Source organism: Salvelinus sp. IW2-2015, unplaced genomic scaffold (assembly GCF_002910315.2).
Source record: "Salvelinus sp. IW2-2015 unplaced genomic scaffold, ASM291031v2 Un_scaffold16393, whole genome shotgun sequence".
NCBI classification, from domain to species: Eukaryota; Metazoa; Chordata; class Actinopteri; order Salmoniformes; family Salmonidae; genus Salvelinus; species Salvelinus sp. IW2-2015.
This window is the reverse complement of record NW_019957565.1, coordinates 1,143,733-1,171,656: the sequence shown is the minus strand read 5'-3', so window position 1 is coordinate 1,171,656 and position 27,924 is coordinate 1,143,733. Positions and strand designations below refer to the sequence as shown.

The 27,924-nt window shown below is 41.4% G+C and overlaps 1 protein-coding gene across 1 annotated transcript; it reads left to right on the top strand.

The window, feature by feature from the left end:
* The first annotated feature begins 136 nt into the window (after nt 1-136).
* gpr107 (G protein-coupled receptor 107) lies at nt 137-27,817 on the top strand. Its single transcript, XM_024146462.2, has 18 exons — nt 137-302; nt 709-831; nt 1,024-1,074; nt 1,211-1,302; nt 3,005-3,153; nt 3,377-3,408; nt 4,793-4,849; nt 4,940-5,050; nt 5,317-5,456; nt 7,501-7,576; nt 7,745-7,818; nt 7,935-8,052; nt 8,294-8,424; nt 8,605-8,648; nt 12,781-12,830; nt 13,652-13,735; nt 13,950-14,068; nt 26,463-27,817. The coding sequence occupies exons 1-18, from the start codon at nt 204-206 to the stop codon at nt 26,551-26,553; spliced, it is 1,641 nt and encodes a 546-aa protein (XP_024002230.2). The 5' UTR covers nt 137-203; the 3' UTR covers nt 26,554-27,817.
* The last annotated feature ends 107 nt before the right edge of the window (nt 27,818-27,924 follow it).

The following is a 27,924-nucleotide window of genomic DNA, read 5'->3' as shown; positions in this document are numbered from 1 at the left end:
CTCAATGTTTCAAGCAGAACATGTCATTTGTTAAACAAACGAGGAAAAGTACCAAAAATACAAGGAAAAATGTATTACCCAAAACAAAAGATTATCTTAAACGCAAAACAAGAAAAACGTACGACGTAGCATAATTTATTTTATGCGTCAGAGCGTAAATCCTGCCGGAAGTGAGTTGCTTGCAATTATGCTTTTTTAGAAAAATGGCGACCGACAAAATATATATGTTTACGGCTACTATTGTGTTATTTTTGTTATTTCTCAGAGAAAGCCATTGCAGGTTACATCATCTTAAACTCGAGGTAGGTTTATTTGCCAGTTTCATATTGCCGCTTACTGTCATACAAGTGAATAGGGTTTCATGCCAATCAGACCTAGCTGCTAGCTAGCTAGCGGTTCATCATAATAAATACATCGTCTAGTGTAGCTAATTACGCGTGGATAAGACATAAGGTCGCAATACTTGCTCGTCTTTAATGGTATTTAACATGTTTATCCACTGAACGTTTTAGCTAACAAGCAACACTTGTTAGCTATGTTGCTTTTGATTTAACAGCTGGTCACCTTGTACTATGATTTGAAAATGGTAGGCCACAATTATTGACTAAGTGTGATGGCCAGCTAATCTCTAATGCACTGATACTACAATGTCAATTAACAGTAACCTTGATCAAAATCAAATTTGGTTTGTCACTTACATTCTTTCAGGATGACATTCGGCAGAAAGTCCACCTGAACACTTTTGGCTTCTACAAACATGGTTACATGATAGTGAATATGTCCAGTCTTACCCTTACTGGGGAGGATCTGGACAAGATTGACAGCTCCACGGTAAGATCCATTTCAATGTCTGTCAGTGGTCTGTTCAATACATTTTCTAGGAATTGTCATTGCATGAGAAGCCCCATTGAGAAATCTCAACATTGGGAAATGATGTAGCCAGGTACATTTAATCTTCTTATTTACAAAATGCATGGCTCTGACCAACATCTATTTTGTAATCTTTGCCCGTTTCCTATTCAGGTTGGATTCAGTCTGGATAGGACAAGCAGCAATGGCTTCTCTACGTATTTAGTGAGTATCCATTCTAGTCTAAGATCTGTTTGTTGTTATTACTGAAGTTTTTCAACATGGACTAGGCCTACACAGGAGCTACTCCTACTAACAGGATGAGATCAATAATGTCTGGTGTGTTTGTGCGTGTGCACAGGATGATCAAGATCTGGACTACTGTGTCCTTAAGAAGTCTCCCAGCAGTGACGTCGCTGTGGCATTGCTGTTATTTGACTTCAATAAAAATGAGTGAGTTTCTATCTGACCGCAGGGAACCCCATGTACCCTTCTACAAAGAGTTACCATTGTTTACAAATAGTTTTTTTTATTTAATCAGGCTAGTCAACTTGATGGCTGCGGTTTTACAGTCCCCTAATCAATTGTGCTATTGTTATGTTTTTTTTCCTGCGTTATTTCTAACTTGTTTTGTACATAATGTTTCTGCCACTGTCTCTTATGACTGAAAAGAGCTTCTAGATATCAGGACAGCGATTACTCACCTCGTACCGGAAGAAGATTTTTTCTTTAACGAGTCGGACACAAAGGATTTACTCCAGACACCCGACAAGGCCCTCATCATCTCATTCGCAGGAGAAAGAGACAGATATATATTGGGGATGTAGGTCTGGGTGCCTTGTAAGGATCCGACGGCGAGTGGGTAATCTGCCTTTGTACGTTGGCAATCATTGGATAAGAAAATAGACTCACTACGAGCACGTACATCCTACCAACAGGGCATTAAACTGTAATATCTTATGTTTCACCGAGTTGTGGCTGAATGACAACATGAATAACATACAGCTGGTTGGTTTTACACTTTTTTGTCAGGATAGAACAGCAGCCTCTGGTAAGACAAGGGGTGATGGTCTATGTATATTTGTAAACAACAGCTCGTGCACGAAATATAAGTAAGTCTCGAGGTTTTGCTTGCCTGAGGTAGAGTTTCTCATGATAAGCTGTAGACCACACTATTTACCAAGAGAGTTTATCTATATTCTTCGTAGCTGTCTATTTAACACCACAAACCAATGCTGGCACTAAGAGTGCAGTTAAAGAGCTGTATAAGGCCATAAGCAAACAGGAAAATGCTCATCCAGAGGCGGCGCTCCTAGTGTCCGCGGACTTTATTGCAGGGAAACTTAAATCTGTTTTACCTCATTTCTACCAGCATGTTACATGTGCAACAAGAGGAAAAAACTCTAGACCACCTTTACTCCGCAGGCGTACAAAGCTCACCATACATTTGGCAAATCTGACCATAATGCTATCCTCCTGATTCCGGCTTACAAGCAAAAATTAAAGCAGGAAGCATCAGTGACTCGGTCAATATAAAAGTGGTCAGATGAAGCAGATGCTAAGCTACAGGACTGTTTTGCTAGCAAAGACTGGAATATGTTCTGGGATTCTTCTGATGGCATTGAGCGTGGTCCAAAAGACTTCTTAACAACTTCTACCCCCAAGCCATAAGACTCCTGAACAACTAATCAAATGGCTACCCAGACTATTTTCATTGGCCCCCCCTCTTTTACGCTGCTACTCTGTTTATTATCTATGCATGGTCACTTTAACTCTCTTCTACATCTATATATTACCTCGACTAACCGGTGCCCCCGCACATTGACTCTGTACCGATACCCCCTGTATATAGCCTCCCGCTATTGTTATTTTACTGCTGCTCTTTAATTATTTGTTACTTATTTTTTTACTTAACAGTTATTTTTCTTAACTGATTTCACTGTAAGGTCTATACCTTTTCTATTCGGCGCATGTGATAAATCAAATTTGATTTGAGAACAAATCATTTCTACATTGACGCCCTGGCAAGAGTTATGGGCTCATTGTGGATTGAATCATATTGAGGAGTGTGGCTTTAAGCAGCCAAACATTTTTTTTGAAGTTATGTTATACCATAACTTTGGCTAAACATGTATTTTGTTTGTGTGTGACTCAGGGTGAAGATGAAGATGTCATCTGAGGAGAATGTGTTCCCTGACATCCTCCCTGGCCTCCGAGAGACAATAGGCATTGAGACTGGAGCTGACCAACAGAAACCTGTAAAGGGGAAAGATGACACAAACCCTGTGGGAGACCATGGTGATGGTATGGTTCCTCATTACAGTTCATACATTTTTATTTAGGGCTGAATAAATACTGACTTGAGATGAGGACATGTTTTAAACTTGCATTGATGGTAGATTTACGCCAAAGTTCGAGATAGCTGAGGAATTCTGCATTTGAGCAGTGTAAGTTATGACCAATGGTTGAATATATTGTTTTATCTGTTGTACTAAACTTGTTCTCAATGTTGTCATTTGAATCCTAGGTGAGAGTAAACCCAAGCGGGATGTTGCAGAGGTAAGAATATTCATATAACATATACTGAACTCAAATACAAAAGCGATGTGAAACAATTTCAAAGATTTTTCTGAGTTACAGTTCATATTAGAAAATCAGTCAATTGCAATAAAATTAGGCCCTAATCTATGGATTTCACATGACTGGGAATACAGGTATGCATCTGTTGGTCACATATGCCTTTAAAAAAAAAAAATGGGCCAGGATTTCGTCACGGTATTTTTGTGCATTCAAATTGCCATCGATAAAATGCTAATGTGTTTGTTGTCTGTAGCTTATGCCTGCCAATACCATAACCCCACCACCAATATGGGGCACTCTGTTCACAACGTCATAGACATGTTTTGCGGTTGTGAGGCCGGTTGGACATACTGCCACATTTTCTAAAACAACATGCGGGTTATGGTAGAGAAATTAACATTACAGTCTTTGGCAACAGCTCTGGTAGACATTCCTGCAGTCAGCATGCCAATTGCACGCTACCTTTAAAACTTGACATCTGTGGCTTTGTGTTGTGTGACACAACTGCACATTTTAGAGTGGCCTTTTATTGGCCCCAGCACCTGTGTAATGACCATGCTGTTTAATCAGCTTCTTAATTTGCCACACCTGTCAAGTGGATGGATTATCTTGGCAAAGGAGAAATGCTCACTAACAGGGATGTAAACAAATTTGTGCACAAAATTTGAAAGAGATAAGCTTTTTGTGCGGGATAATTTATTTCAGCTCATGAAACATGGGACCAACACTTTACATGTTGTATTTATATTTTTGTTCAGTATAGTTACTCTGTCACCCTTTGACCTCAACCAATGTAAGAAAATAAGTATCTGGATCTCATTCTTGCTCCCTCGTCCGTTTACCCATGCCGACGGCACGCAATAAAAAGGTACATCTTTTTCATTGGAGCCCTGGTGTCTGGCGGTTTTGTAAGCAAATTACAAAGCTCTTGGCGTCACACACCATTAAAATACGTGACTGTGTTTCCTGGGTCATAATTTATATAACTTTGCTCTTGCACATTTAAATTGAAGTATTATTCAACAAAACGTTTTGTGAGAACTTTTTGTGAAACAAGTTTATTAGCACAGCAATTCCAACATGCTTTATCTCTGGGTTGGACTGTCACTGTTTTTCCTCTGAAAACTGATTAAGTGGATTTTATTCACCAAGGGACCTGTTCTCACTTATCTATGTCGGTCTGTCACCAAATAGAAATTGTACAGGAAAACCAGTGGCTCCCAAGGGCTGCATCCCAGATAAAGGGTTTTACCCAGTTACTAATTTAGCCAAGGGTTTGTGAATGAGGACTTTTTAAGGATTGCGATCCAGCCGTCGTTTCATCAAAGCACGTTTTCTGATCCCGCTCTCTTGATATTCACAGAAAAAGGCTGAAGTGCCTTTTCCACTCCATAGAAACAAAGAAGTCTTCTCCTTTCAGGTAAGGCTCGTTCACCAGGCTAATATAATTTATTTAGCTTGAGTTGGGCTACATAGGTCACAGGTGTTTCCCCCCCCTCCCTGCGTGCAGTTTCACTTCAACGTCAGCACAGACGAGCAGCAAGGCCTGTACAACTTCTACTTCCACAACTGCTACAGCAAAGACACTCAGATGGTTAACCCCCTCCGCTTCAGCATTGAAGTGAGTGTGTTTCTTTCACCCTCTTCGTAGTTTTCTTTTGTTGCAAGTTGAAGTTTGTATCTGGTTTATCAGGTGAGATTTTTCCTGATTTGTCAGGAGGACATCATTCCCTATTCGTACGTCATTGAAATGGACCTAGCCCCGTACCAATATCCACTTTTTCCTAATTTTCTATGTTGTCGAAATCACATCCTGAACATTATTTTATAATAAAATGAAACATTATTTTAGCCACACTTGCTTATTTGTGTCTGAATGGCTTTCAGATCAGCATCGAGGAGAAGAACCCCAACAGCTTCCTGTCTGCTGGGGAGATCCCCCTGCCCAAGCTCTACATCATCATGTCTATGTTCTTCTTTTTCCTCGGCACACTGTGGCTGCACGTTCTCCGCCCACTCAGCGGTGAGTTACCCAGGAGGAGGAGGGGGGGGGGGGGGGGGGGGTGTATTGCGGCACAGGAGATGTCAGCACTGTTTTGATCATGGCTGTGCCTTCCTTAACCTCTCTGGGATATGTCAAGCGTCCCACATTGGCCACATCCAGTGAAAATGCAGAGCGCCAAATTCAAATAAATTACTATAAAAATTTAACTTTCATGAAATCACACATGCAATAGACCAAATTAAAGCTACACTTGTTGTGAATCCAGCCAACGTGTCAGATTTCAAAAAGGCTTTACGACGAAAGTACACCAAACGATTATGTTAGGTCAGTACATAGTCACAGAAAAACACAGCCATTTTTCCAGCCAAAGAGAGGAGTCACAAAAAGCAGAAATAGAGATAAAATTAATCACTAACCTTTGATCTTCATCAGATGACACTCATGTTACACAATACATGTATGTTTTGTTCGATAAAGTTCATATTTATATCCAAAATCTCCGTTTACATTGGCGCGTTACATTCAGTAATGTTTTGCTTCCAAAACATCCAGTGATTTTGCAGAGAGCCACATCAATTTACAGAAATGCTCATCATAAATGTTGATGAAAATACAAGTGTTATGCATGGAACTTTAGATAAACTTCTCCTTAATGCAACCGCTGTGTCAGATTTCAAAGAAGCTTTACCAAAAAAGCACACCATGCAATAATCTGAGTACAGCGCTCAGAGCCCAAACAAGCCATACAGATATCCGCCATGTTGTGGAGTCAACAAAGTCAGAAAGAGCATTATAAATATTCACTTACCTTTGATGATCTTAATCAGAATGCACTCGCAGGAATCCCAGTTCCACAATGAATGTTTGATTTGTTCGATAAAGTCCATAATTTATGTCCAACTACCTCCTTTTTGTTCGCGCATTTAGTAAACAACCCAAACTGACGACGTGCGGGCAGGTCCAGGCGAAATTTCAGACGAAAAGTCATATTACAGTTCGTAGAAACATGTCAAACTAAGTATAGAATCAATCTTTAGGATGTTTTTATCATAAATCTTCAATAATGTTCCAACCGGAGAATTCCTTCGTCTGTAGTATTGCAATGGAACGCAAGCTACCTCTCACGTGAACAGCTCGTGGCACTCTGCCAGACCTCTGACTCATTCAGCTCCCATTCCCCCCTCCTTCACAGTAGAAGCATCAAACAAGGTTCTAAAGACTGTTGACATCTAGTGCAAGCCTTAGGAAGTGCAATATGACCCCATTTCCACAATCTTGGATAGGCAAAGAGTTGAAAAACTACAAACCTCAGATTTCCCACTTCCTGGTTGGATTTCTTCTCAGGTTTTTGCCTGCCATATGAGTTCTGTTATACTCACAGATATCATTCAAACAGTTTTAGAAACTTCAGAGTGTTTTCTATCCAAATCTACTAATTATATGCATATTCTAGCTTTTAGGACTGAGTAGCAGGCAGTTTACTCTGGGCACCTTTTTATCCAAGCTACTCAATACTGCCCCCCAGTCCCAAAGAAGTTAAGACTTGAAGAATAATTCATGACTATTCTATTTGTCCTGATTCAGAGGGGTTGGAAGACACATTTTGGTTGAATGCATTCAGTTGTGCAACTGACTAGGTATCTCATTTTCTTCACTAATCTGATCAGTCAGCATGCCACAGTGTGCTACCCTTTGTCTCATGTGATGACCTTTTACCTCAGAGTGCTCTGACTGCTCTATGAGCTCCTGAGCAAATGCTGTGGAAATACACTAACTGTAAGTTGGTCTAGAAAAGATCATCTGCTAAATTACTAAAATGTAAATGAATAGCAGTGGTCTTGCCTCAGTCACACCTGCATTGTTTTACATTGACCAGTAGAGGTCACCAGATAGCCAAACATTTACCTCCATACCAACGTAATATCATCATACTCTTCAAAATGTTTTAAGGATAACTATTTCCCTTGTTGAGATTAATTATTAATGTAATGGCATAAACCTAACCAATGTTAATTCCCTCTTTTCTCTCTCTCTCTCTACCCCGTCTCTTGTTCTTTCTCTGGCAGTGCTGATGTCTATAAAATCCACTGGCTCATGACTGCTCTCCCCTTCACCAAGTCTCTATCACTCATCTTCCACGCGGTGAGCACACAGACTACAATCCAAGCCTTGCTGTATTTAACTGCAAAAAAGGGGGTGCTTCCAAGTTTTGAAGTAAAAATGAAATCAAATAGAATATAGTTTAGTTTGTCCCCCTTTTTTTACATCAGCTTGAGTCATTAACTGATGTCTGAGACCTTTGTCTTCCAGATTGACTACTACTACATCTCTAACCAGGGCTTCCCCATAGAAGGATGGGCTGTGGTCTACTACATCACTCACCTGTAAGTCTCACCAGTAAAATGGCCTCCTCTGTGTCTCCGCTTCACCTGCACTGAAACTTATCAATGTCGTTTTGTCACTTGGTATGAGCGTGCAGTGCTTGTGTTTCTTCCTGCAGACTGAAGGGGGCACTCTTATTCATCACCATTGCTCTGATAGGGACCGGCTGGGCTTTTGTCAAGCACATCCTCTCAGATAAGGACAAGAAGATCTTCATGATTGTCATTCCACTACAGGTACAATACCATCCATCTAGAACCATCTAACTGTTGAGGCAAGATTACCATTGTACTTGATAACGTCTACAATGACAAGGTAGGCTGATCCTAGATTTGTGCTTAAAGGCATGACTACCATGATGGGTCATATTTATATAGTGACAAGGGATAGGCTGATCTTAGAAATCTTTACCCAAAAAGCATCCTAGTGGCGACTGCAGTGGCACTGATGGGAGCACATGACCTTTGACCCCTCCAGGTGCTGGCCAACGTGGCGTACATCATCTTAGAGTCTACAGAGGAGGGCACCACGGAGTACGGCCTGTGGAAAGAGGTGCTCTTCCTGGTGGACCTGCTGTGCTGCGGCGCCATCCTCTTCCCCGTGGTCTGGTGAGTTCTGAGGTTCTCTATGGGCAGTGTTTCCCCTAGGTTTTGGTTTTTTAGGTGCCCCGCCACAAAGTACCTAGAGACCAGCTGACATCTTTGAAAGAGCGATTATTTTAGATAATGTCTGCTCTCCTCCAGTTTTCCACTTGGTATGACATTTCTCCTTTTCTCACTTGTCCACAGGTCCATCAGACATTTACAAGAGGCCTCATCAACAGATGGGAAAGGTATGCTTCCTTTTCGCTTAAGAAAACGTTCATTTTTGTGAGCCAGTGCTTCTCTGCAGTTGGCCACCTTACTGCGACAGCATATTCAATAACAAGGGCAAGCAGGGAGTTAAAATCTTTCATGTAATGGGACATTTCCACTTAAAATCAACTCCATGTCCATGGTCCTACTCCCAACCACAAAGTTTAAAACTGTGGTCTGGAATAGTTTTTCACCCCAGCTATTTTCCTGTTACAACCCAAGTAACCCCTCATAAAAGTTTAAACAATTCTAAAGTCTTTTGAGAAAAAGAACAAAGTATTTTGGAGTGAAATGGTGGTCTGTGAATATTTTAAGGGCAAATCCTGATCTAGGTCATGGGCAGTGTTATTTTTGACTTTCTCCTAAAAGCTTAGTTTTATAGTGAGTGTTTTGCTCTGCTGTAGCTGGATGCTCTCTGACTGACTAACTTATTCATTGCCCTTCACTGTTTGTACTTCACCCTGCATTCCTCATCATAGTCAGTCATAGTTCAGCTTTATTTGAACCATTCATTCATCCCTCCCACACATTCAGACATTGAGGAAAGTTGGGACCCAAGGTGTTGTCGTTGGGGTGGTTCATTTTGAGGTTTATAAGAGCTTTGATTAGTTAAATCTCTGATTGGCTTATGATGGTCAGGAGCTGTGGATGAGCTGTGGATGTGAATGAGAGAGCCTTTAACTATTTCCATGCCAGGGTTTACATGCTTGTAGTTGCACAGTTCCACACTCTTTTGTTGGTAAACCAATGTCTCGGTAGCTCGCGTGGCTCAGTTGGTAGAGCATGGCGCTTGCAATGCCAGGGTTGTGGGTTTGATTTCCACAGGGGACCAGTACGAACATATGCCGCTGCCAAGTCATATTGCCAAGGAACTTGCTATAGCTCATACAAATGTGAAGGCTCCAGGTTTATTTATTTAATTCAAAAGAAAGATGGATGTGTCAGATGGATGAGTCAGGAGAGAACCAATAGAAGCTCTTTTTATGACGAAGTTAACTGTAGTTTCCTGACTACGTCACCCATCGCCTGCCTGTAGCATGCTGTGCTACCCATAATGCTCTACAACATATTCGGTTTTCTCAGTAAAGATATGCTGAAGCTAACATAAAGGTGTCCCGTCCCCTTGCCAATACACTGCCAAATAGGGTCCTTTTTTTAGCTTTTTGTTCTGTGAGCGTAGTCAGTCGACAGCAATAAGGCCTCTCAAAGCATAGCAGGATACCCTATGGCAGGGGTAGGCAACTCTGTTCCTGGAGTGCCACAGTTACTGCAGGATTTTGTTCCAACTAGGCACCACACCTGGCCAACTGAGCTAATTGATCATTTCAGTGATTGCCTAAATTCAACACACCTAGTCTTCTAGGTTGGTTAAATCAGAAACATTAAGTAACAGGGTTGCCGACCCCTGCCATATGTTCTCACTGCTGACCCCTAAGCGCTTGTCTTTAGAAAACGACACCAGGATCTAATGCCATTGCCTTGGTGTACGAATTGGTTTTCTTTTCTTCCCGAAACGCTTTTTCTTTGTCCAAAAAGTATTAATAAATGGCCTGTTCCTGCTCACCAACATTTCCTCCATATGTGATATATAATATGGTCTAGTGCCTTTCAAACTCAAAGCCAGTTCCATTGCATTTTTTTAGCGATCCCCTCTAATCAGGGACTGCTTTAGACCTGGGATACCAGGTGTGTACAATTATACTGAACATAAAACGCAACATATAACAATTTTACTGAGTTACAGTTCATATAAGGAAATCAGTCAATTTAAATAATTTCATTGGGCCCTAATCTATGGATTTCACATGACTGACTGGGCCTGGCTCCCCAATCGGAAGGAGTTTTTCCCCACAAAAAGGCTTTATTACAGACAGAAATGTCTGGGTGTCCGGGTGCCTGGTTTCAGATGATCCTGCAGGTGAAGAAGCCGCATGTGGAGGTCCTGGGCTGGCGTGGTTACATATGGTCTGCGTTTGTGAGGCCGGTTGGACGTACTGACATTTCTGTTAAACGGCGTTGGAGGTGGCTTATGGTAGAGAAATTAACATTACATTCTCTGTCAACAGCTCTGGTGGACATTCCTGCAGTCAGCATGCAAATTGCACACTCCCTCAGAACTTGAGACATCTGTGGCATTGTGTGACAAAACTGCACATTTTAGTGACCTATTGTCCCTGATTAAATCATGCTGTTTAATTAGCTTATGATATGCCAGACCTGTCAGTTGGGTGGATTATCTTGGCAAAGGATAAATGCTCACTGACAGAGATTTGAGAGCAATACGTTTTTTGTGCATATGGAAAATTTCGGGAATATCTTATTTCAGCTCATGAAACATGGGACCAACACTTTACATGTTTGCGTTTTTATAATTTTGTTCAGTTTAATTATCGGGTAGAACAGAAAACCATCACTCCGGAACACTGGCCTATTGTGCTCCCCTTCTCCTTGTTCCATGCAGAAGTTTTTCTATTGAAGTGTTGAGCCACCGCATTAATTCCCGTTCTACTCATGATTAGACCAGGCGAGGAAAGGGGAAAGCACAGCTACCAGGTCTGTTTCATTACTGAAATGTCAGGCCATTTCACATGCATTCAGGTTGGGCTCATCTCATCAGGGCACTGTAACAGACATCTTTTTTTTTATAGCACTTGTCAATGAGCTGGCTCATGACATTCCTATCATGAATGGGAGCTCATAGAAGGTTCTGTCTGTGTGTGAATAGGGTCAAATGTCTCATTTTGGACAGACTCCATTCCACAGTTTTTAATTGAACAATAAGCAGTATGATATAGGACAGACCTCACCAAATCCACAGCTGTTACAATCCCCAAGAGATTTGTTTGTGCCATTTTGACTGTAAAGAGGGAGTTCATACCATATATTCTTGGTGTTAGTGTTATAATTCCTAGTTGTTTAACAGATCAAATAGAAATGGGTTGCTGTCTAACCAAAACTACATAGCGTACAATTCAACACGAGAAAAAGTCGATTTTCAGTCAACATTCATGAAGATTTAGGAATCGTGCCTTCAAGTTATTTTTTCTCTCTGAGTGACCTCTTGTAAAATGTAATTGATTGACCAGTTCCAATTCCAAGTGGTTGCTCCTTAGTCAATGAACAGCCCATAGAGATAATGGAGTAACTATTCCAAATGAACGATCCACTGTTTGGTTCCATGCAGCTAATTGAGTTTTGTTTCCTCCTCAGTGCACCTGTATCAACTCCCTTAACGCTTCGTTTCTTAGTGTCAAAATTGTGTGTGCACGCACGCACATTTGTGTACAGTATGTGTGGTACATATGATTTATTCATCAGAGCAGACGTTATCACACAGAGCCACATGAATGTCTGTATGTCTACCTCGTCTGCTAGAAAGCGCAGGAGTCTTTTTTTATAAATGTTTTAGGGTTGAATAACCTAGTGTAGCTTCAGAAGTCTGTCTCTATGGGTAGGTAACCACCATAGGCTGAGTAGATTATGGCACAAAGCGTTAAAATTCCTCGATTCCACAGTAGGTTGTTACGACACTTCCATAATTGCTCACCTGGTTTCAAAGTGGCCTGTTTTATCCTAACTAGGCCACAGTAAGATCCACACTTGATGCTTACTGTCCCCTTTTTGAAGTCCCACTTCTGTGGAGGAAGTTGTACAGTGTGAGAATGATAAATGACTGTACAAGTCGCCCTCCATTTCTTTCCCCTCGGGTCACATTTCTGTTGGAAGGGGTTCAGATTGCATCAAGGCACTTTTCAGCGTTATTACATCCAACACAGCCTTCTCTGATGGGCCTTTTTAGCCTTCTACGGATTTATATCGGGCCAAACATCTTGGATCACTTGCTTTTTGAATCATCATGCAAAACTCCTCAAATTAGAACTACCCCTAACCTTTACCCGTCTGATTCATTCAATGTTCTTTTTTAGAGGTGTTTTAATAAAAAGTGTCATATACTCTACTTATAGAAAACCTTTTTCTTCTTCTCCTAACTGCTCTAAAATGTGTCTCAAATGAGCCATGTTTATTTTTGGAGGGAGCTGACAGATGTGTGTTACTAAAAAGCTCTCACAGGTCTTTGCTATCTTACTAATGAATGTCATTTTTTTGCAGCTGCCATCAACCTTGCCCAGTTGAAGCTCTTCAGGCACTACTATGTGATGGTAGGTTCCTCTTTTCATGCTCTTCAGACACTCTCTCTCCTCACACACAGCTCCATCAATACACACTGCAGGTGTGACGATAGGCCACACACACACACTTGCTTGCACACACCAATGCATACACACAGCCACATGCACGCCTTTTTAAATGGAAACAAACCAAGCATTGTGTCTACGTCTGTCTGTACGGAACTCCCTAAAAACACTCCACTTCAACACAAGTGTCTTTTCGTAGCAGGTTTGGAGAGCATTTTCGCTATAATCCCGCTACGTTAATTATCCTGACCTGCTAGGAAAAGTGGTAGCTGTATTGAAGTGGCGTGTTTTTAGGGAGTCTGTACAGTATATGTGTGCACGTGTCTTACTTCATCTTTCATTCATTCCACTTCGGTGGAGTAATTACATCTCCCTCTTTGTATTAATTGAATCGTGAATAGCCACGTATGAAACCCCTCCATAAAGATATTACAGCTGTTGAGGTGTCTCGCTCTCTGACATTCTGTTTTTTATTTCTTTATCTGTCTTGTTGGTGTTTAAAATGTTCATCTCTTATTGTAATGTCCACTCTGCAGACCAAATGGGTTGCGCTTTAGTTTTCTCGCTTTCTCTCTGTAGTATCAGCGTTCATATTGTCAGCCAATGCCAATCTTCCTGATTATGCCTTGTAAATGTGTTTTTCTTTCTGTTTCCCCATTTGCCTGTCTCTCTCGCTCTCTAAAAAGTGTGACTGAAAAGAAGGATGCTCCGGTTTCTTGTTTATATCTGTGTTCAGAAAATTGTTTAGCATTTATCTAATGTCTGTATTTCTCTCTCTCCTTCAGATTGTATGCTATATTTATTTCACCCGTATAATCGCAATTCTCATCAAGTTCATTGTTCCCTTTCAGTGGAAGTGGCTGTACCAGGTGGGTGTCCACCTATATTTTGTTTAACGGTAAAATAATACTATATATATACACAGTAGTCCAAGTTAAAGTATTTAACAGTATGTAAAACCAGTTTTGATTGAAAGAAAGCATTTTTGATCCATTTTGAAAGGCTTTTATTTTTTTTACAATGTACTGACACAATTTTTCTTTCTACCCATGTCTCTTTCTTGATCTCTCTCCTTGTCTTCAGCTATTGGATGAGCTGGCCACGCTGGCATTCTTCTTCCTGACGGGCCATAAGTTCCGCCCGGCCTCCTACAACCCCTACCTGCTGCTCTCTGTGGAGGACGATGTGGAGATGGAGGAAGTGTGAGTCTGACTAGCACCAAATCATTATCAAGCACAAATCAGCATCTTGGAACGTATAGTCAGAAGTTATAGTCAAAGCTCAGACAAAATGTGACCGACCGCCTCGATTCGGTCTTATTCGGTCTACTGGAAAGCTCTTTGTTTTATCCCCACCCATCTCTTTAAGGATTCACATGAGGCCATGTGCTAAACGTGGAGTATGGTAGTGTACAACCAAAGATTTCAAGATTAAAGGCTGGTTTATATTTATTCTATCGACATGTCTGTATACAGGGGTCGCAGTGACATCATGAATTTAGTATATGTCAATCTACCAAACCAGGCAACTAAAAGCTACTTTCTAAACAAATTTTTTTTTTTTTGCTTGTTAGGTGTAAAGGGCAGAGTGAAATGGTTACTTGCATAGTGGAGTCATTTGTTTAGATAGCTAAACAGTGAACTTTAATCCCAACACATAATGTTACTGCATTAATCTACAGGTAGCTAAAGCTAACCAACTAGCTTGGGTCAATGTTAGGTAGCTAGCTAACTAGCAATGCAAATGGATCTGAGATGCAAATAACATTACTACACAGATCATACACGTAACGTTAGCTAGCGAGCCAGCCAGCTAACATTGGCTAGCCAGCTAACTGTACACTTTAACTTGCAATGGAGACGACTTTCTGACAAAATTAGAAACGTATAATATCTGAAAATGTATCTAGCTAGATTCTTACCCATATACATGGATGAATGCTTATTCCTCTCTGTCACGCATGCCATGGTTGCCCTTAGTTTGAAAATGTAATCCAGACAGGTATTTTATACAACAGTCTTCTGTGTTCTCTTTTCGACTCCCTCCGCATTTGCAATCAAATGCCTGGATTTTCTCCATCTCGTTAGGTATCATACTCTGCTTCCACCGGGCATTCCAATGATTTCAAAACTTGGTTCTCCAGAAAGTGGAGAGCCTTAGCAACACTTGTGCAGTTCTTCATGATATCTTTCAAAAAAGCTGCTTTAGAAGGGATTACCTACACATACTGAGAAGCTCCTGTTATAGACAGAAGCACGCTACATGGCAGACCAAATCGAACTACTCTCTCATGTCCAGCCCATCCATTATCTCAGCCAATCATGGCTAGTGGGAAGGTCCTTTCTTTTTCTGTGGCTAAACCAACTAGGCTTATAATTTAACAAAATGTATTAGTATTTACAGATGGCATACAAGTTTGTTTTTAAGGCACATGTAAGTTTCCATGTTCCAGAAGGCATTTCTGCCCAAAAAACGCATATTGATCAAATAAAATAACTTTCAAATGCCTCAACCTGTGAAGTAGTGACTCGCGACATATGCCTGGTTTCCTGAAACGAGTCACACATGGCTATGGCTTTTGTCTCGAATTCGTCACTACAGGTCCAGGAGTATTGTATGCTTTTTCACACTGCTGAGCCGAGTCAAGTTGTACTGGTCTGGCCTGGTTATGCATCTACCATAGGGGCTCTATTCATGCTGGAAAGGACAATGTGAACAAAAAAATATCAGCGGTATGGGTTGGCATGATGGTGTCAAAATAGAACCCTCACTTACTGTAAACCAGGCACCTCACTTTTTTCTACTTCCTCTATCCTTCCTCGCCGTTGTGGCCCACATGAAAAGCTGTGTCAATTTTATCGCCTCCCCCTGTTGTTCTTAAGTGTTACCCCTCCCAATATGGTCTGGTCGGAGGACAGCTGTGTGCCTTCTCCCTGTCAGCCTAGGTGTGCCACCTGTTCAACGCAGAAAGTTCTACCAAGGCCCCTGTGGCACCCGATGGGAGGAACCCAGTTAAAGTGGAAGTGACAGCATTTTAGTAACATGAAATCTTATTAAAATCTGTTCATATAGACTCCCAGCAAGAATTACATTTTATTTATTTTTTTACATTTTCTGACAAGCGAGAACATAGTTGAGCAAGGCAGTTAACCCACTGTTCCCTGGGCGCCGAAGACGTGGATGTCGATTATGGCAGCCCCCCACACCTCTCTGATTCAGAGGGGTTGGGTTAAATGCGGAAGACACATTTCAGTTGAATGCATTCAGTTGTACAACTGACCGTTTAGATATGGTCATTTTTCATAAATTCATAGAATGTTTGTGAAGGATGTATAGTAAGGCATTCGTGAAAATTCGAAGCCATATATTGGGAAAGCGGCCGTGCGTTTGAACAATTAATAGACACTGCAGTAAATCTGTGTTCAGGACCGGAGTCTACACAGACCGGTGCGCCATAGCCACAGAGCTACAGTAGGCCTATATGCAATGAAGCGATTTGCCACACAGGCCTGCCATCATTCACTTTGAACTGGATTGTCTGTTTACAGGCAGAAGCAACAGCGCGACTGTAAATCTTTAGAAAACATTCGCCAAACGCCACAAAATATTACCTGAATGGATTTCTGCAAATATGTAAATACCATGTAAGAAATACCATAGGAGTCTTACAATTGGGAACATCACTATCCTATTTATTTATTTATTTATTTAATTAATTAATTTAACCTTTAATAGGCAAGTCACTTAAGAACACATTCTTATTTACAATGACGGCCAAACCCAGACAACGCTGGGCCAATTGTGCATTGCCCTATGGGACTTCCAATCACGGCCGGATGTAATGCAGCCTGAATTCGAATCAGGGACTCTAGTGACGCCTTTTGCACTGAGATGCAGTGCCGTAAACCGCTGCGCCACTCGGGAGCCTATCTGCGCCACTCGGGAGCCTATTGATCAAACAACCATGAAAAGTTAGGCTAGCTGCCTATTCACATCAACAAGATCAACAACTAATGCTAGCCAGAGCGAGATGAGCTAAGATCAAACGTTAGATAAACTCTCTCAACCTTCAGCTAGTTAGCTGTCAAAATGGCACTGATGATGGGGACTAGTAGTCTGCTCGTCCTTCTGCAGCTTGCCTGCCAATGCATGCTTGTCCCAACCCATGTTTTGACAACTGAATGGGAACTTCCCTGCCCGCTTATTTGATCGATGCCAAATACATTTGATTGACAACTAAGAGATATGCTAACTGTGGATAAGTCGTTCAAGTTCAGCATAACAAGCTAGCTAGCAAAGCGATTTAACATTTCTTGCTAGCTAACCAAATAACACCTGCAGCATCTGTAGCCAATAAAAAACGATGAGGGGATAAAGTCGGTCACTCACCCACTCCTCCTATGACATGACATCTTCCCAGCAGCTAGCTAGCTAGCTAACGTTAGGCTCCGGCTTTTTAGCTAGCCAGGGGTGTCAAACTCAACCATTAAAAAATATTTTAAAAACACACTGAAATTGCGGGACAGACAGCCTATTTGTTTTTACAACAAAACGTTAAACTGTGACCCAAACATGGTCATTGTTGTAAAAATATGGCCCTTTATAATGTCCACATGATGCTGTGTATATAGGATTTTAACATATTAAAACATGAAATCAATTATATTTGTCCAGCCTCTGCTGATATGCTTTCAAATGTGCATAATATGCTGTGACCCTAATCGAAAAGTATTTAATAACAAAATGGAACTATAGGTTGTTGTAATATTTAAATGTATATATTTTTTGCACAGCATGGATCACCGGTGTGGTTGAATTCAGCATTTCTGTATGGTGCACTCAAAATGTAGCTAGTTGAGTAGCCAACCTAGGTTACTGCTCAAATGTTTCTGTAATAGGCCTACATGCCTGTTGCATGGTGTTTTTTGGTTAATTGTCGAGCTTTAAAAACCAAGTCAGCATTTTAGTAGCCTAGCTAGGACTGTGGCATGTCTGTACACTTTTACCACTGCTGCATGCTGTAAACGGGACACACGAAAGTAGCGCAATTGAAGTTGCGAGCGCATCAGGCTGTAATTTTATAAAGTAGATGACTCAACTGTTGACTGATTTTATACTCTCTTGTGTGTCCTATTCGGTCCACGGGCCTTGTTTGTCACGTGCGCTAGTCTATTAGCCACGTTATGACTGACTTGTGATCATTTCCCTTACTAGTTTGAGTGTGTTAACATTCCCAACCTTAGTTACAGTCATCTGTATTTGTCCAAAATATTGAGTCATTGAAACTGAAACGGTGCATCCAACCTACAACCTGCATCCCGGCAGTGATTTTACAACCTGATAACAATATTTTTTGGTACTACCAAGAAATGTATTGGTGAATTATATTGAACTGCAATCATCTATTCTGCCAACAATACCTTACTGTACGTCATGGAATTTTGATCAAAATATAATCTATTTTTATAACTTCTTATGAAGTTGGTTTTGAAGCATAAACTGTGAATTTGATGTTTTTGACTTACGGTGTGGCAAAAAAGTATTTAGTCAGCCACCAATTGTGCAAGTTCTCCCACTTAAAAAGATGAGAGGCCTGTAATTTTCATCATAGGTACACTTCAACTATGACAGACAAAATGAGAGAAAAGAATCCAGAAAGTCACATTGTAGGATTTTTTATGAATTTATTTACAAATTATGGTGGAAAATAAGTATTTGGTCACCTACAAACAAGCAAGATTTCTGGCTCTCACAGACCTGTAACTTCTTCTTTAAGAGGCTCCTCTGTCCTCCACTCGTTACCTGTATTAATGGCACCTGTTTGAACTTGTTATCAGTATAAAAGACACCTGCCCACAACCTCAAACAGTCACACTCCAAACTCCACTATGGCCAAGACCAAAGAGCTGTCAAAGGACACCAGAAACAAAAATGAATCTGCAATAGGTAAGCAGCTGGTTTGAAGAAATCAACTGTGGGAGCAATTATTAGGAAATGGAAGACATACAAGACCACTGATAATCTCCCTGGATCTGGGGCTCCACGCAAGATCTCACCCCGCGGGTCAAAATGATCACAAGAACGGTGAGCAAAAATCCCAGAACCACACGGGGGGACCTAGTGAATGACCTGCAGAGAGCGTGACCAAAGTAACAAAGCCTACCATCAGTAACACACTACGCCGCCAGGGACTCAAATCCTGAAGTGCCAGACGTGTCCCCCTGCTTAAGCCAGTACATGGCCAGCCCGTCTGAAGTTTGCTAGAGAGCATTTGGATGATCCAGAAGAAGATTGGAGAATGTCATATGGTCAGATGAAACCAAATATAACTTTTTGGTAAAAACTCAACTCGTCGTGGTTGGGGAGACAAAGAATGCTGAGTTGCATCCAAAGAACACCATACCTACTGTGAAGCATGGGGTGGAAACATCATGCTTTGGGCTTGTTTCTGCAAAGGGACCAGGACGACGATCCGTGTAAAGGACAGAATGAATGGGGCCATGTATCGTGAGATTTTGAGTGAAAACCTCCTCCATCAGCAAAGGCATTGAAGATGAAACGTGGCTGGGTCTTTCAGCATGACAATGATCCCAAACACACCGCCCGGGCAACGAAGGAGTGGCTTCGTAAGAAGCATTTCAAGGTCCTGGAGTGGCCTAGCCAGTCTCCAGATCTCAACCCCATAGAAAATCTTTGGAGGGAGTTGAAAGTCCGTGTTGCCCAGCAACAGCCCCAAAACATCACTGCTCTAGAGGAGATTTGCATGGAGGAATGGGCCAAAATACCAGCTACAGTGTGTGAAAACCTTGTGAAGACTTACAGAAAATGTTTGACCTCTGTCATTGCCAACAAAGGGTATATAACAAAGTATTGAGAAACTTTTGTTATTGACCAAATACTTATTTTACACCATAATTTGCAAATAAATTCAATAAAAATCCTACAATGTGATTTTCTGGATTTTTTTCCTCATTTTGTCTGTCATAGTTGAAGTGTACCTATGATGAAAATTACAGGCCTCTCATCTTTTTAAGTGGGAGAACTTGCACAATTGGTGGCTGACTAAATACTTTTTTGCCCCACTGTATATTATGATTGTCTGTTTGTTTCATATCTGCAAAGTAGTTAAAACGCTGTCAGTTCCACTTTAAAAGGAACATGGATATTTGGTGCGCCAACCTACATACAGTACACCAGCAGACCTGCTTCCATTCACCTTGTCTACCGTCTTCTTATTTTAGACGCTTTTATCATTTTTTTTACTCAATCTGTTTTTAGAGTGTCAGTATGTCGACGTCCCTGAGATACTTAATCAATGTCCTCCCGAGCTTTCATCCTCCCCTCCCTCTCCAATTCTCTCTCTCTTCATCCCTCCATCCAGGTCACAATGGAGCATGCCGCACTCGTCCTCATCCCTTGTTCCACCTCTCTCCAGGCTCTTCTACCTGTTTTCTCTCCTTTTTTTGTTGTTCATTATATCCAAAGTGTAGCTGGTGGCACCATGTGTCCTTGTTCCCTGTTCTCTCTCTACCTCCCTCTGTGTAGACTGTTGTATCTCACCCAAAGGGGCCAAATAGGATTTTGGAAACACTTCCCAGAACCAGCTGTATTTATGAATTATATATGCTGAACAAAAATATAAACGCAACATGCAGCAATTTCAAAGATTTTACTGAGTTAGTTCATATAAGGAAATCAGTCAATTGAAAAAATTTATTCATCTCTAATCTATGGATTTCACATGACTGGCAATACAGATATGCATTTGTTGGTCACAGATACTTAAACAAAAAGTAGGTGCGTGGATCAGAAGGACTAGTCAGTAGTCAACACCATTTGCCTCATGCAGCGCGACACATCTCCTTCGCATAGAGTTGATCAAGCTGTTGATTGTGGCCTGTGGAATGTTGTCCCACTCCTCTTCAATGGCTGTGCAAAGTTTCTGGATATTGTCAGGAACTGGAACATGCTGTCGATCCAGAGCATCCCAAATATGCTCAATGGTTGACATGTCTGGTGAGTATGCAGGCCATGGAATAACTGGGACATTTTCAGGAATTGTGTACAGATCCTTGCGACATGGGGCCATGCATTATCATGCTAAAACATCAGGTGATGGCGGTGGATGAATGGCACTACAATGGGCCTCAGGATCTCGTCACGGTATCTCTGCATTCAAATTGTCATCGATTTAAATGCAATTGTGTTCGTTGTCCATATCTTATGCCTGCCCATACCATAACCCCACCGCCACCGTGGGGCATTCTGTTCACAACTTTGACATCAGCAAACCGCTCACCCACACAACGCCATCTGTGCGGTACAGTTGAAATCGGGATTCATCCGTGAAGAGTACACTTCTCCAACATGCCAGTGGCCATCGAAGGTGAGCATTTGCCCACTGAAGTCAGTTATGACGCCAGACTGCAGTCAGGTCAAGACTCTGGTGAGGACAACGAGCACACAGATGAGCTTCCCTGAGACTGTTATGACAGTTTGTGCAGAAATTCTTCGGTTGTGCAAACCCAGTTTCATCAGCTGTCCGGGAGGCTGGTCTCAGACGATCCCGCAGGAGAAGAAGCCGGATGTGGTTACACCTGGTTTGTGGTAATGAGGCTGGTTGGACGTACTGACATATTCTCTAAAATGATGTTTGAGGCAGCTTTTTGTAGCGAAATGAACATTCATTTCTCTGGCAATAGCTCCGGTGGACATTCCTGCAGTCAGCATGCCAATTGCACGCTTCCTCAACTTGAGACTTCTGTGGCATTGTGTTGTGAGGCAAAACTACACATTTTAGAGTGGCCTTTTATTGTCCACAGCACAAGGTGCATCTGTGTAAAGATCATGCTATTTAATCAGCTTCTTGGTTTATCTTTGCAAAGGAGAAATGCACAAAAATGCCGGCACACACAACTGTAGCTCTCCTAGGAAGAAATTTGATCATTCTTGATTTAGGGCCTGAATATTCTCGGTAACCCAGAAGAAAAAGTGTATGTAATTTGGTCAGATGCTCAATTATTTAAGCAAGTTCAAAAATATATTAAGCACCTCCCTTAAATGGAAACTCTGCAAGTCTAGGGACCCAATGTTCTTTCCCCTTTCTGAAATTCGAAAGATGTGAGCACCTGCGAAATTGTGATTTGTCAACAAAATGATTCACAACAAAAAGATCTGCGTACTAGACCAAAGTTCCTTGTTAGTTGTCGTATCCCACAGTCTGTTGACAGTCGCTGCTATCATTTATGTTAGGTTCATCTGTCCACGAGAGAATAGGGCCTGAATGCCAGGAGTTGGCTGGGTGGAATAATGAGCCAATAGCACACCTAGCAAGACTGCTACAGCAATGGAGCGTGACAAAGATTCAACTATTTGGGGCGAGGAGCAGGAGTGCCAGGTGCAGCTGGTTAACTGGGTCTAGGCTGCGCCGTCCTCCCTCTCCCCCTCCCTCTCCTGTCCGGCTTCTAGCGTCCTGCCCTCCTCCCGCCGGCCTGGATGCCCAGAATTGGGTCGCTCGCCTGGGGAGCTGGCACCAGACCCACAGACTAGGAGCTAAAGGGGGAGTGGACACACACAAGCGTACAGTAATGACTTTAAACTCAGAGGCGTATAATACAAACATACAGACTCACCTGTACACAAAAAAATAAATCCAATGCCTGTTGTCATGCATGCTAAACTGTGTTCAAATACATACTGTAGCATACACACACACACACACACACAGACTCGGGCTTCACATTTTCTACACACTTTTTTCCCCCTGTTTATTCCTGACGGGCGGGGCTTCAGTGGATGTTCTGAATAGAAGTGTGGTATATAGTTGACTCAGCTGCCGGGTTTACGAAGATGTCTTCTCTTCCAAGCTGTTATTGAACATAATGAGGTGGTGGTGGTTGCTTTTGAAATGTCTTTCTTGGCCTTGCGTTATTGATTATTCCAGCCACAACTCTTAACTCACATTCAATACATCATACATCTAGTCAGTCCCAGTACACATGTTTACTGAGGCAAGTCAAGAAAATATGGCTTTTGCGTTCTCAAGAGGACTTTAAATATATATTTATTCATGAAATGAAATGGAGGCCTGTATTCTTAAAGCCTCTCAGAGTATGAGTGGTTAAGGTCCCCTCTGTCTATTCATCATAATCTACAGGCAAAACTGATCCTAGATCAACACTCCTCCGAGAGGCTTTATAAATATGGGCCCAGGTAATGTGCCTTGATTCTCTGTCTGGAGGTCAGGAACTTCCCTACAACTATTTTGTTATATGCATGACCTAGTCTGTAACTGTTTTTTCTAGTGGCTTATCGAAGTGCATTAAACTAAGATAGGAGAAACAACCAAAGTATGTGATCAGAGTAAAATACACTATGTTGCCATGGGTTATGCCTAACTGTGGGATCTCATGTGGTGTCCCTCAAGGCTCTATTTTAAGCCCCATTCTATAAATAATCTACATGCTCTCTCTTGTCCTCCTGATTTAACCCTCCTGTTGTGTTTGTTTCATGTTAATGAATTCTGTGTTCCCGGTCCAAAATGACCGCCCCATTATAGCTGATTCTAAATCCATAATAATACATATATTATCACCTAATGTTAGATATTTTTGTCAACTTAAGTTATTGTGAACATTACAAGTTTTTAACTTCTATTTGCTATTTATAGCCTGTAGGTCTCATTGACCTGAGTTCATACAACTCGTTTTTGAGTTTTAAAAAAAGCACAATGTATGGATTATTTTTGACTATAACAAATACTCAGATGAAACGTATTGTGCTATTTATTACATACTACTTTGTGTCAAAGTTTAACAAGGACTCTCCTCACCAGTGTCATGATCAAAGATATGATCAAGATCCTCACATACAGTATATCGTTTGGTCATTATGCTGCCACAGAATGAATTGTGAACAAGGCCTTAAAAATGCTTTATATACCAGAGCTGCGAGAAAAGTTGGATATATTATTGAAACAATGTTGCGATTGTTTGTGAGAATGCCAACAGGTGTTGTTCCCATGGGGGGAAAGATTCTATTGAGGAAAGGTTCCTGTGGGGGTTGCCATGGAAGCCAAGAAGGGGAGTGAGGTGTGTGTGTGTGTGTGTGTGAGCTCAAACGCATGCATGTGGGTGTCTGGGAGATCAAGTGTGTCCATCTGATGAATGTGCCTGAACTCAATTTTATACACTAATTGTAGTCTCACCCATTCACTTCTAATGACTGGTCATTTTTGACTGGGAACACCACAACTGTAAAAAAGTTAAATAAAACACCCGAAATGTAATGAAAATCATCAAAATGTATTTTGTATGTTCAGATGTCCTGTGTGGACAAAGTCATGGAACCTTATGACAATCAGATTAAATTAACTACATTTTGCAGAGAGAACTTGTAAATCGGTCCAATTCGACCAGAACACAGCAGGTGGGTTAAAAATAATGGTGTTCACTTCTAATGTTAGACTGACCACACACAGATCTACATCAAAACAGACCTGGACACCCTCGTGTACATAAAGAATCCCACACTGGAGGACTATATACAATCTGTATTTATACTATACCATTTAAATACATACACTAAGTGTTAGGGAAATTTTCAAAGTGGGACCACACACAGTATGAATTAAACATGGGCTGTATGTTTGTGGAGCAGCCTGAGGAGGCTTTCAAAGAAAGTGGAACATTTTGAATATTTCAAAAATTCCTTCGGGTTCTTTAGATGGTACTCCCATTTTGTGTGCTTGAGGCAGGTATTTGGTCAAACTCTACCTAGAGGTAAGCCTTGATTTGGATGCCTAGATGTTGTTGTTTTTTCATATATGTATATATCTCGCAACTTGCGTACCTGGTTAAATATATATATATATATATTTCACCTTTATTTAACCAGGTACGCCAGTTGAGAACACGTTCTCATTTACAACTGCGACCTGGCCAAGATAAAGCAAAGCAGTGCGACAAAAACAGTTACACATGGGATAAACAAACGTACATTCAATAACACAATAGAAAAATCTCTATACAGTGTGTGCTAAGGAGGTAATGCAATAAATAGGCCAATAGTGGCGAAGTAATTACAATTTAGCAATTTACACTGGAGTGATATGTGCAGATGAGGATGTGCAAGTAGAAATACTAGTGTGCAAAAGAGCAGAAAAACAAATATGGGGATGAGGTAGGTAGTTGGTTGGATGGGCTATTTACAGATGGGCTGTGTACAGCTGCAGCGATCGGTAAGCTGCTCTGACAGTTGACGCTTAAAGTTCGTGAGGGAGATATGTCTCCAATTTCAGTGTTTTTTTGTGGGTTTTTTTTTTGCAATTCGTTCCAGTCGTTGGCAGCAGAGAACTAGAAGGAAAGGCGGCCAAATGAGGTGTTTGGGGATGACCAGTGAAATATACCTGCTGGAGCGCGTGCTTCGGGTGGGTGTTGCTATGGTGACCAGTGAGCTGAGATAAGGCGGAGCTTTACCTTGCAAAGACTTATAGATGACCTGGAGCCAGTGAGTTTGGCGACGAATATGTAGCGAGGACTAGCCAACGAGAGCATACAGGTCGCAGTGGTGGATAGTATATGGGGCTTTGGTGACAAAACGGATGGCACTGTGATAGATTGCATCCAATTTGCTGAGTAGAGTGTTGGAGGCTATTTTGTAAATGACGTCGCCGAAGTCAAGGATCCATAGGATGGTCAGTTTTACGAGGGTGTTTCGGAGCATGAGTGAAGGCTTTGTTGCGAAATAGGAAGCAAATTCTAGATTTAACTTTGGATTGGAGATGCTTAATGTGAGTCTGGAAGGAGAGTTTACAGTCTAGCCAGACACCTAGGTATTTATAGTTGTCCACATATTCTAAGTCCGAACCGTCCAGAGTAGAGATGCTAGCCGGGCGGGCAGCGATCGGTTGAAGAGCCTGCATTTCGTTTTACTAGCAATTAAGAGCAGTTGGAGGCCACGGAAGGAGTGTTGTATGGTGTTGAAGCTCGTTTGGAGGTTTGTTAACACAGTGTCCAAAGAAGGGCCAGATGTATATAGAATAGTGTCGTCTGCGTAGAGGTGGATCAAAGAATCACCCGCAGCAAGAGCGACATTGATTATATATAGAGAAAAGAGTCGGCTCGAGAATTGAACCCTGTGGCACCCCCATACAGACTGCCAGTGTTCCAGACAGCAGGCCCTCCGATTTGACACACTGAACTCTATTTGAGAAGTAGTTAGTGAACCAGGCGAGGCAGTCATTAGAGAAAGAATACGATAAGAATACGGTGATTGATTATCTTATTAAACAAACGTATTAAATGTCAACTGTCTGCAACATGCAGCTGTTTCTTATACTGGTTGGGTGGCTAGGGATGGCTAATAAACCTAGTTAATTGGGTAATTTAATGGTCTGGGGCCAGTTTATCATAGTACTTCATCCAAATCCAATGGTCCTGGCCCCTGAGCTGCCCGGGTGAGGGACTATCCAAATGAAGTTAGACCAACGTTTCAAGATGCTTGTTCCATCTGTAGGTTTTCAGGGTTTACATTTTTTATTTATAAAAAAAATATTTTTGGGACTAAATCCTATGCCTTTTTCTGCTGCCTCCTCAGAATAACGACCTCAACGGCGATGGGGGATGGAGTGAAGAAAGTGAAGAGGAGTGCAAATGGACCGACGGAAGAGCGGGAGAGCATGGCCTGATGGGAGATGTAGTACCCCAGCTCAGCCAAATACAGCGTCTCTGGACTATGTGGCCACAAGTGTGGTGACGGACACTCATTGCCCAGACATGAATTCTTAACCCACTTCACTTGTGTGGGTAGCAGCCCAATATTAACAGGGGAACCCCCAACTATGGTTTAACAATGGTGGTTCTAACTGTATGTGTATGTTAATGTATATCAATGAAATGACCCTCTGAATCAGAATTCCCTTTGATGTTTGAGTGAAGGAAATGTGGGGACTCCAAGTAACTAAGTCCACAATTCCTTGTCTGTTTTAATTGATACACTGAGGCTGCTGTGCTTGGTAATTATTTATCTTTGTTATTATTTATTTTCTAATGTACATGCAGCATGATATCTCCTGTGACTCGCTATCTGCCACACACACACACACACACACAACCAGATACATTCTGATGAGGAGACAATGTCAAAAGCCAGTGGTAAAGAACAAACACTGTATATTTATTTATCCCTTCTTGCAAACCATAAAGTGGAAAAACTTAAGTTATAGTTTTAATGAAATATAGCATCTCACATAAACTGACAGATCTCTTTTCTATTCACCTAAGTTATTTGTGTTGTGCATCAGATTACTGCTGTTTTCCCTATTCTTCCTTAATTTGTGGTGCTTCATCTGCAGTGGAGTGGTACGGTGACTTATGCTTGTGAGATGCTTACAGATGCCCATTTGGGTCAAGGTTCCCTGCCTCGTGTGAGTCTAGCTTGTGGGTTGCAATTTGTTTTGTCAGCAAGTCATTTTCAGGGAAAAATCCATTGGCCTGTCAAGTTTTATTTTTGGTAGCAATGAAACTTGTCTAACTGCTTGAGAAACTGAGACGCCATATAGAATATACAATATCTTGATGTACTTTTACTTCTCCATATACCAACCATATGGTCAGAGGTGACTGATAAATGTATGTATTTAAAGTCAGTATGGCCAAAGCGGAAGACCACATCTTCAGTGGTGGAGAGGGGTATACTGACCGATGATGCCATTATTTGTTGATCAAGATGTTGGTATAATGTCTATATTTTGTTCATATAACAGTAATGCAAAACACATTGGCCTCCAGACCAGAAAGCAATGGGAGATAGATAATTATGTTCGCTGATGTTTGATGTTGCACATAAGCTGTGTTTGTTTAAAGACTCCATATATCGTTAAATTACAAAAGGAGATGAACAACCATGTAAATACTTTATCCTCTGTTCATAAAGGCTTTTTTGATCCTCAATTGACGTCTTTTGTTTTTAAAGCTGTCTTATAATGGTTCCTAAATGCTATGCATCACATTTTCAGAGCTCAATTAGAATTTTGATGGGGACATGTTTAAAAGGGGGT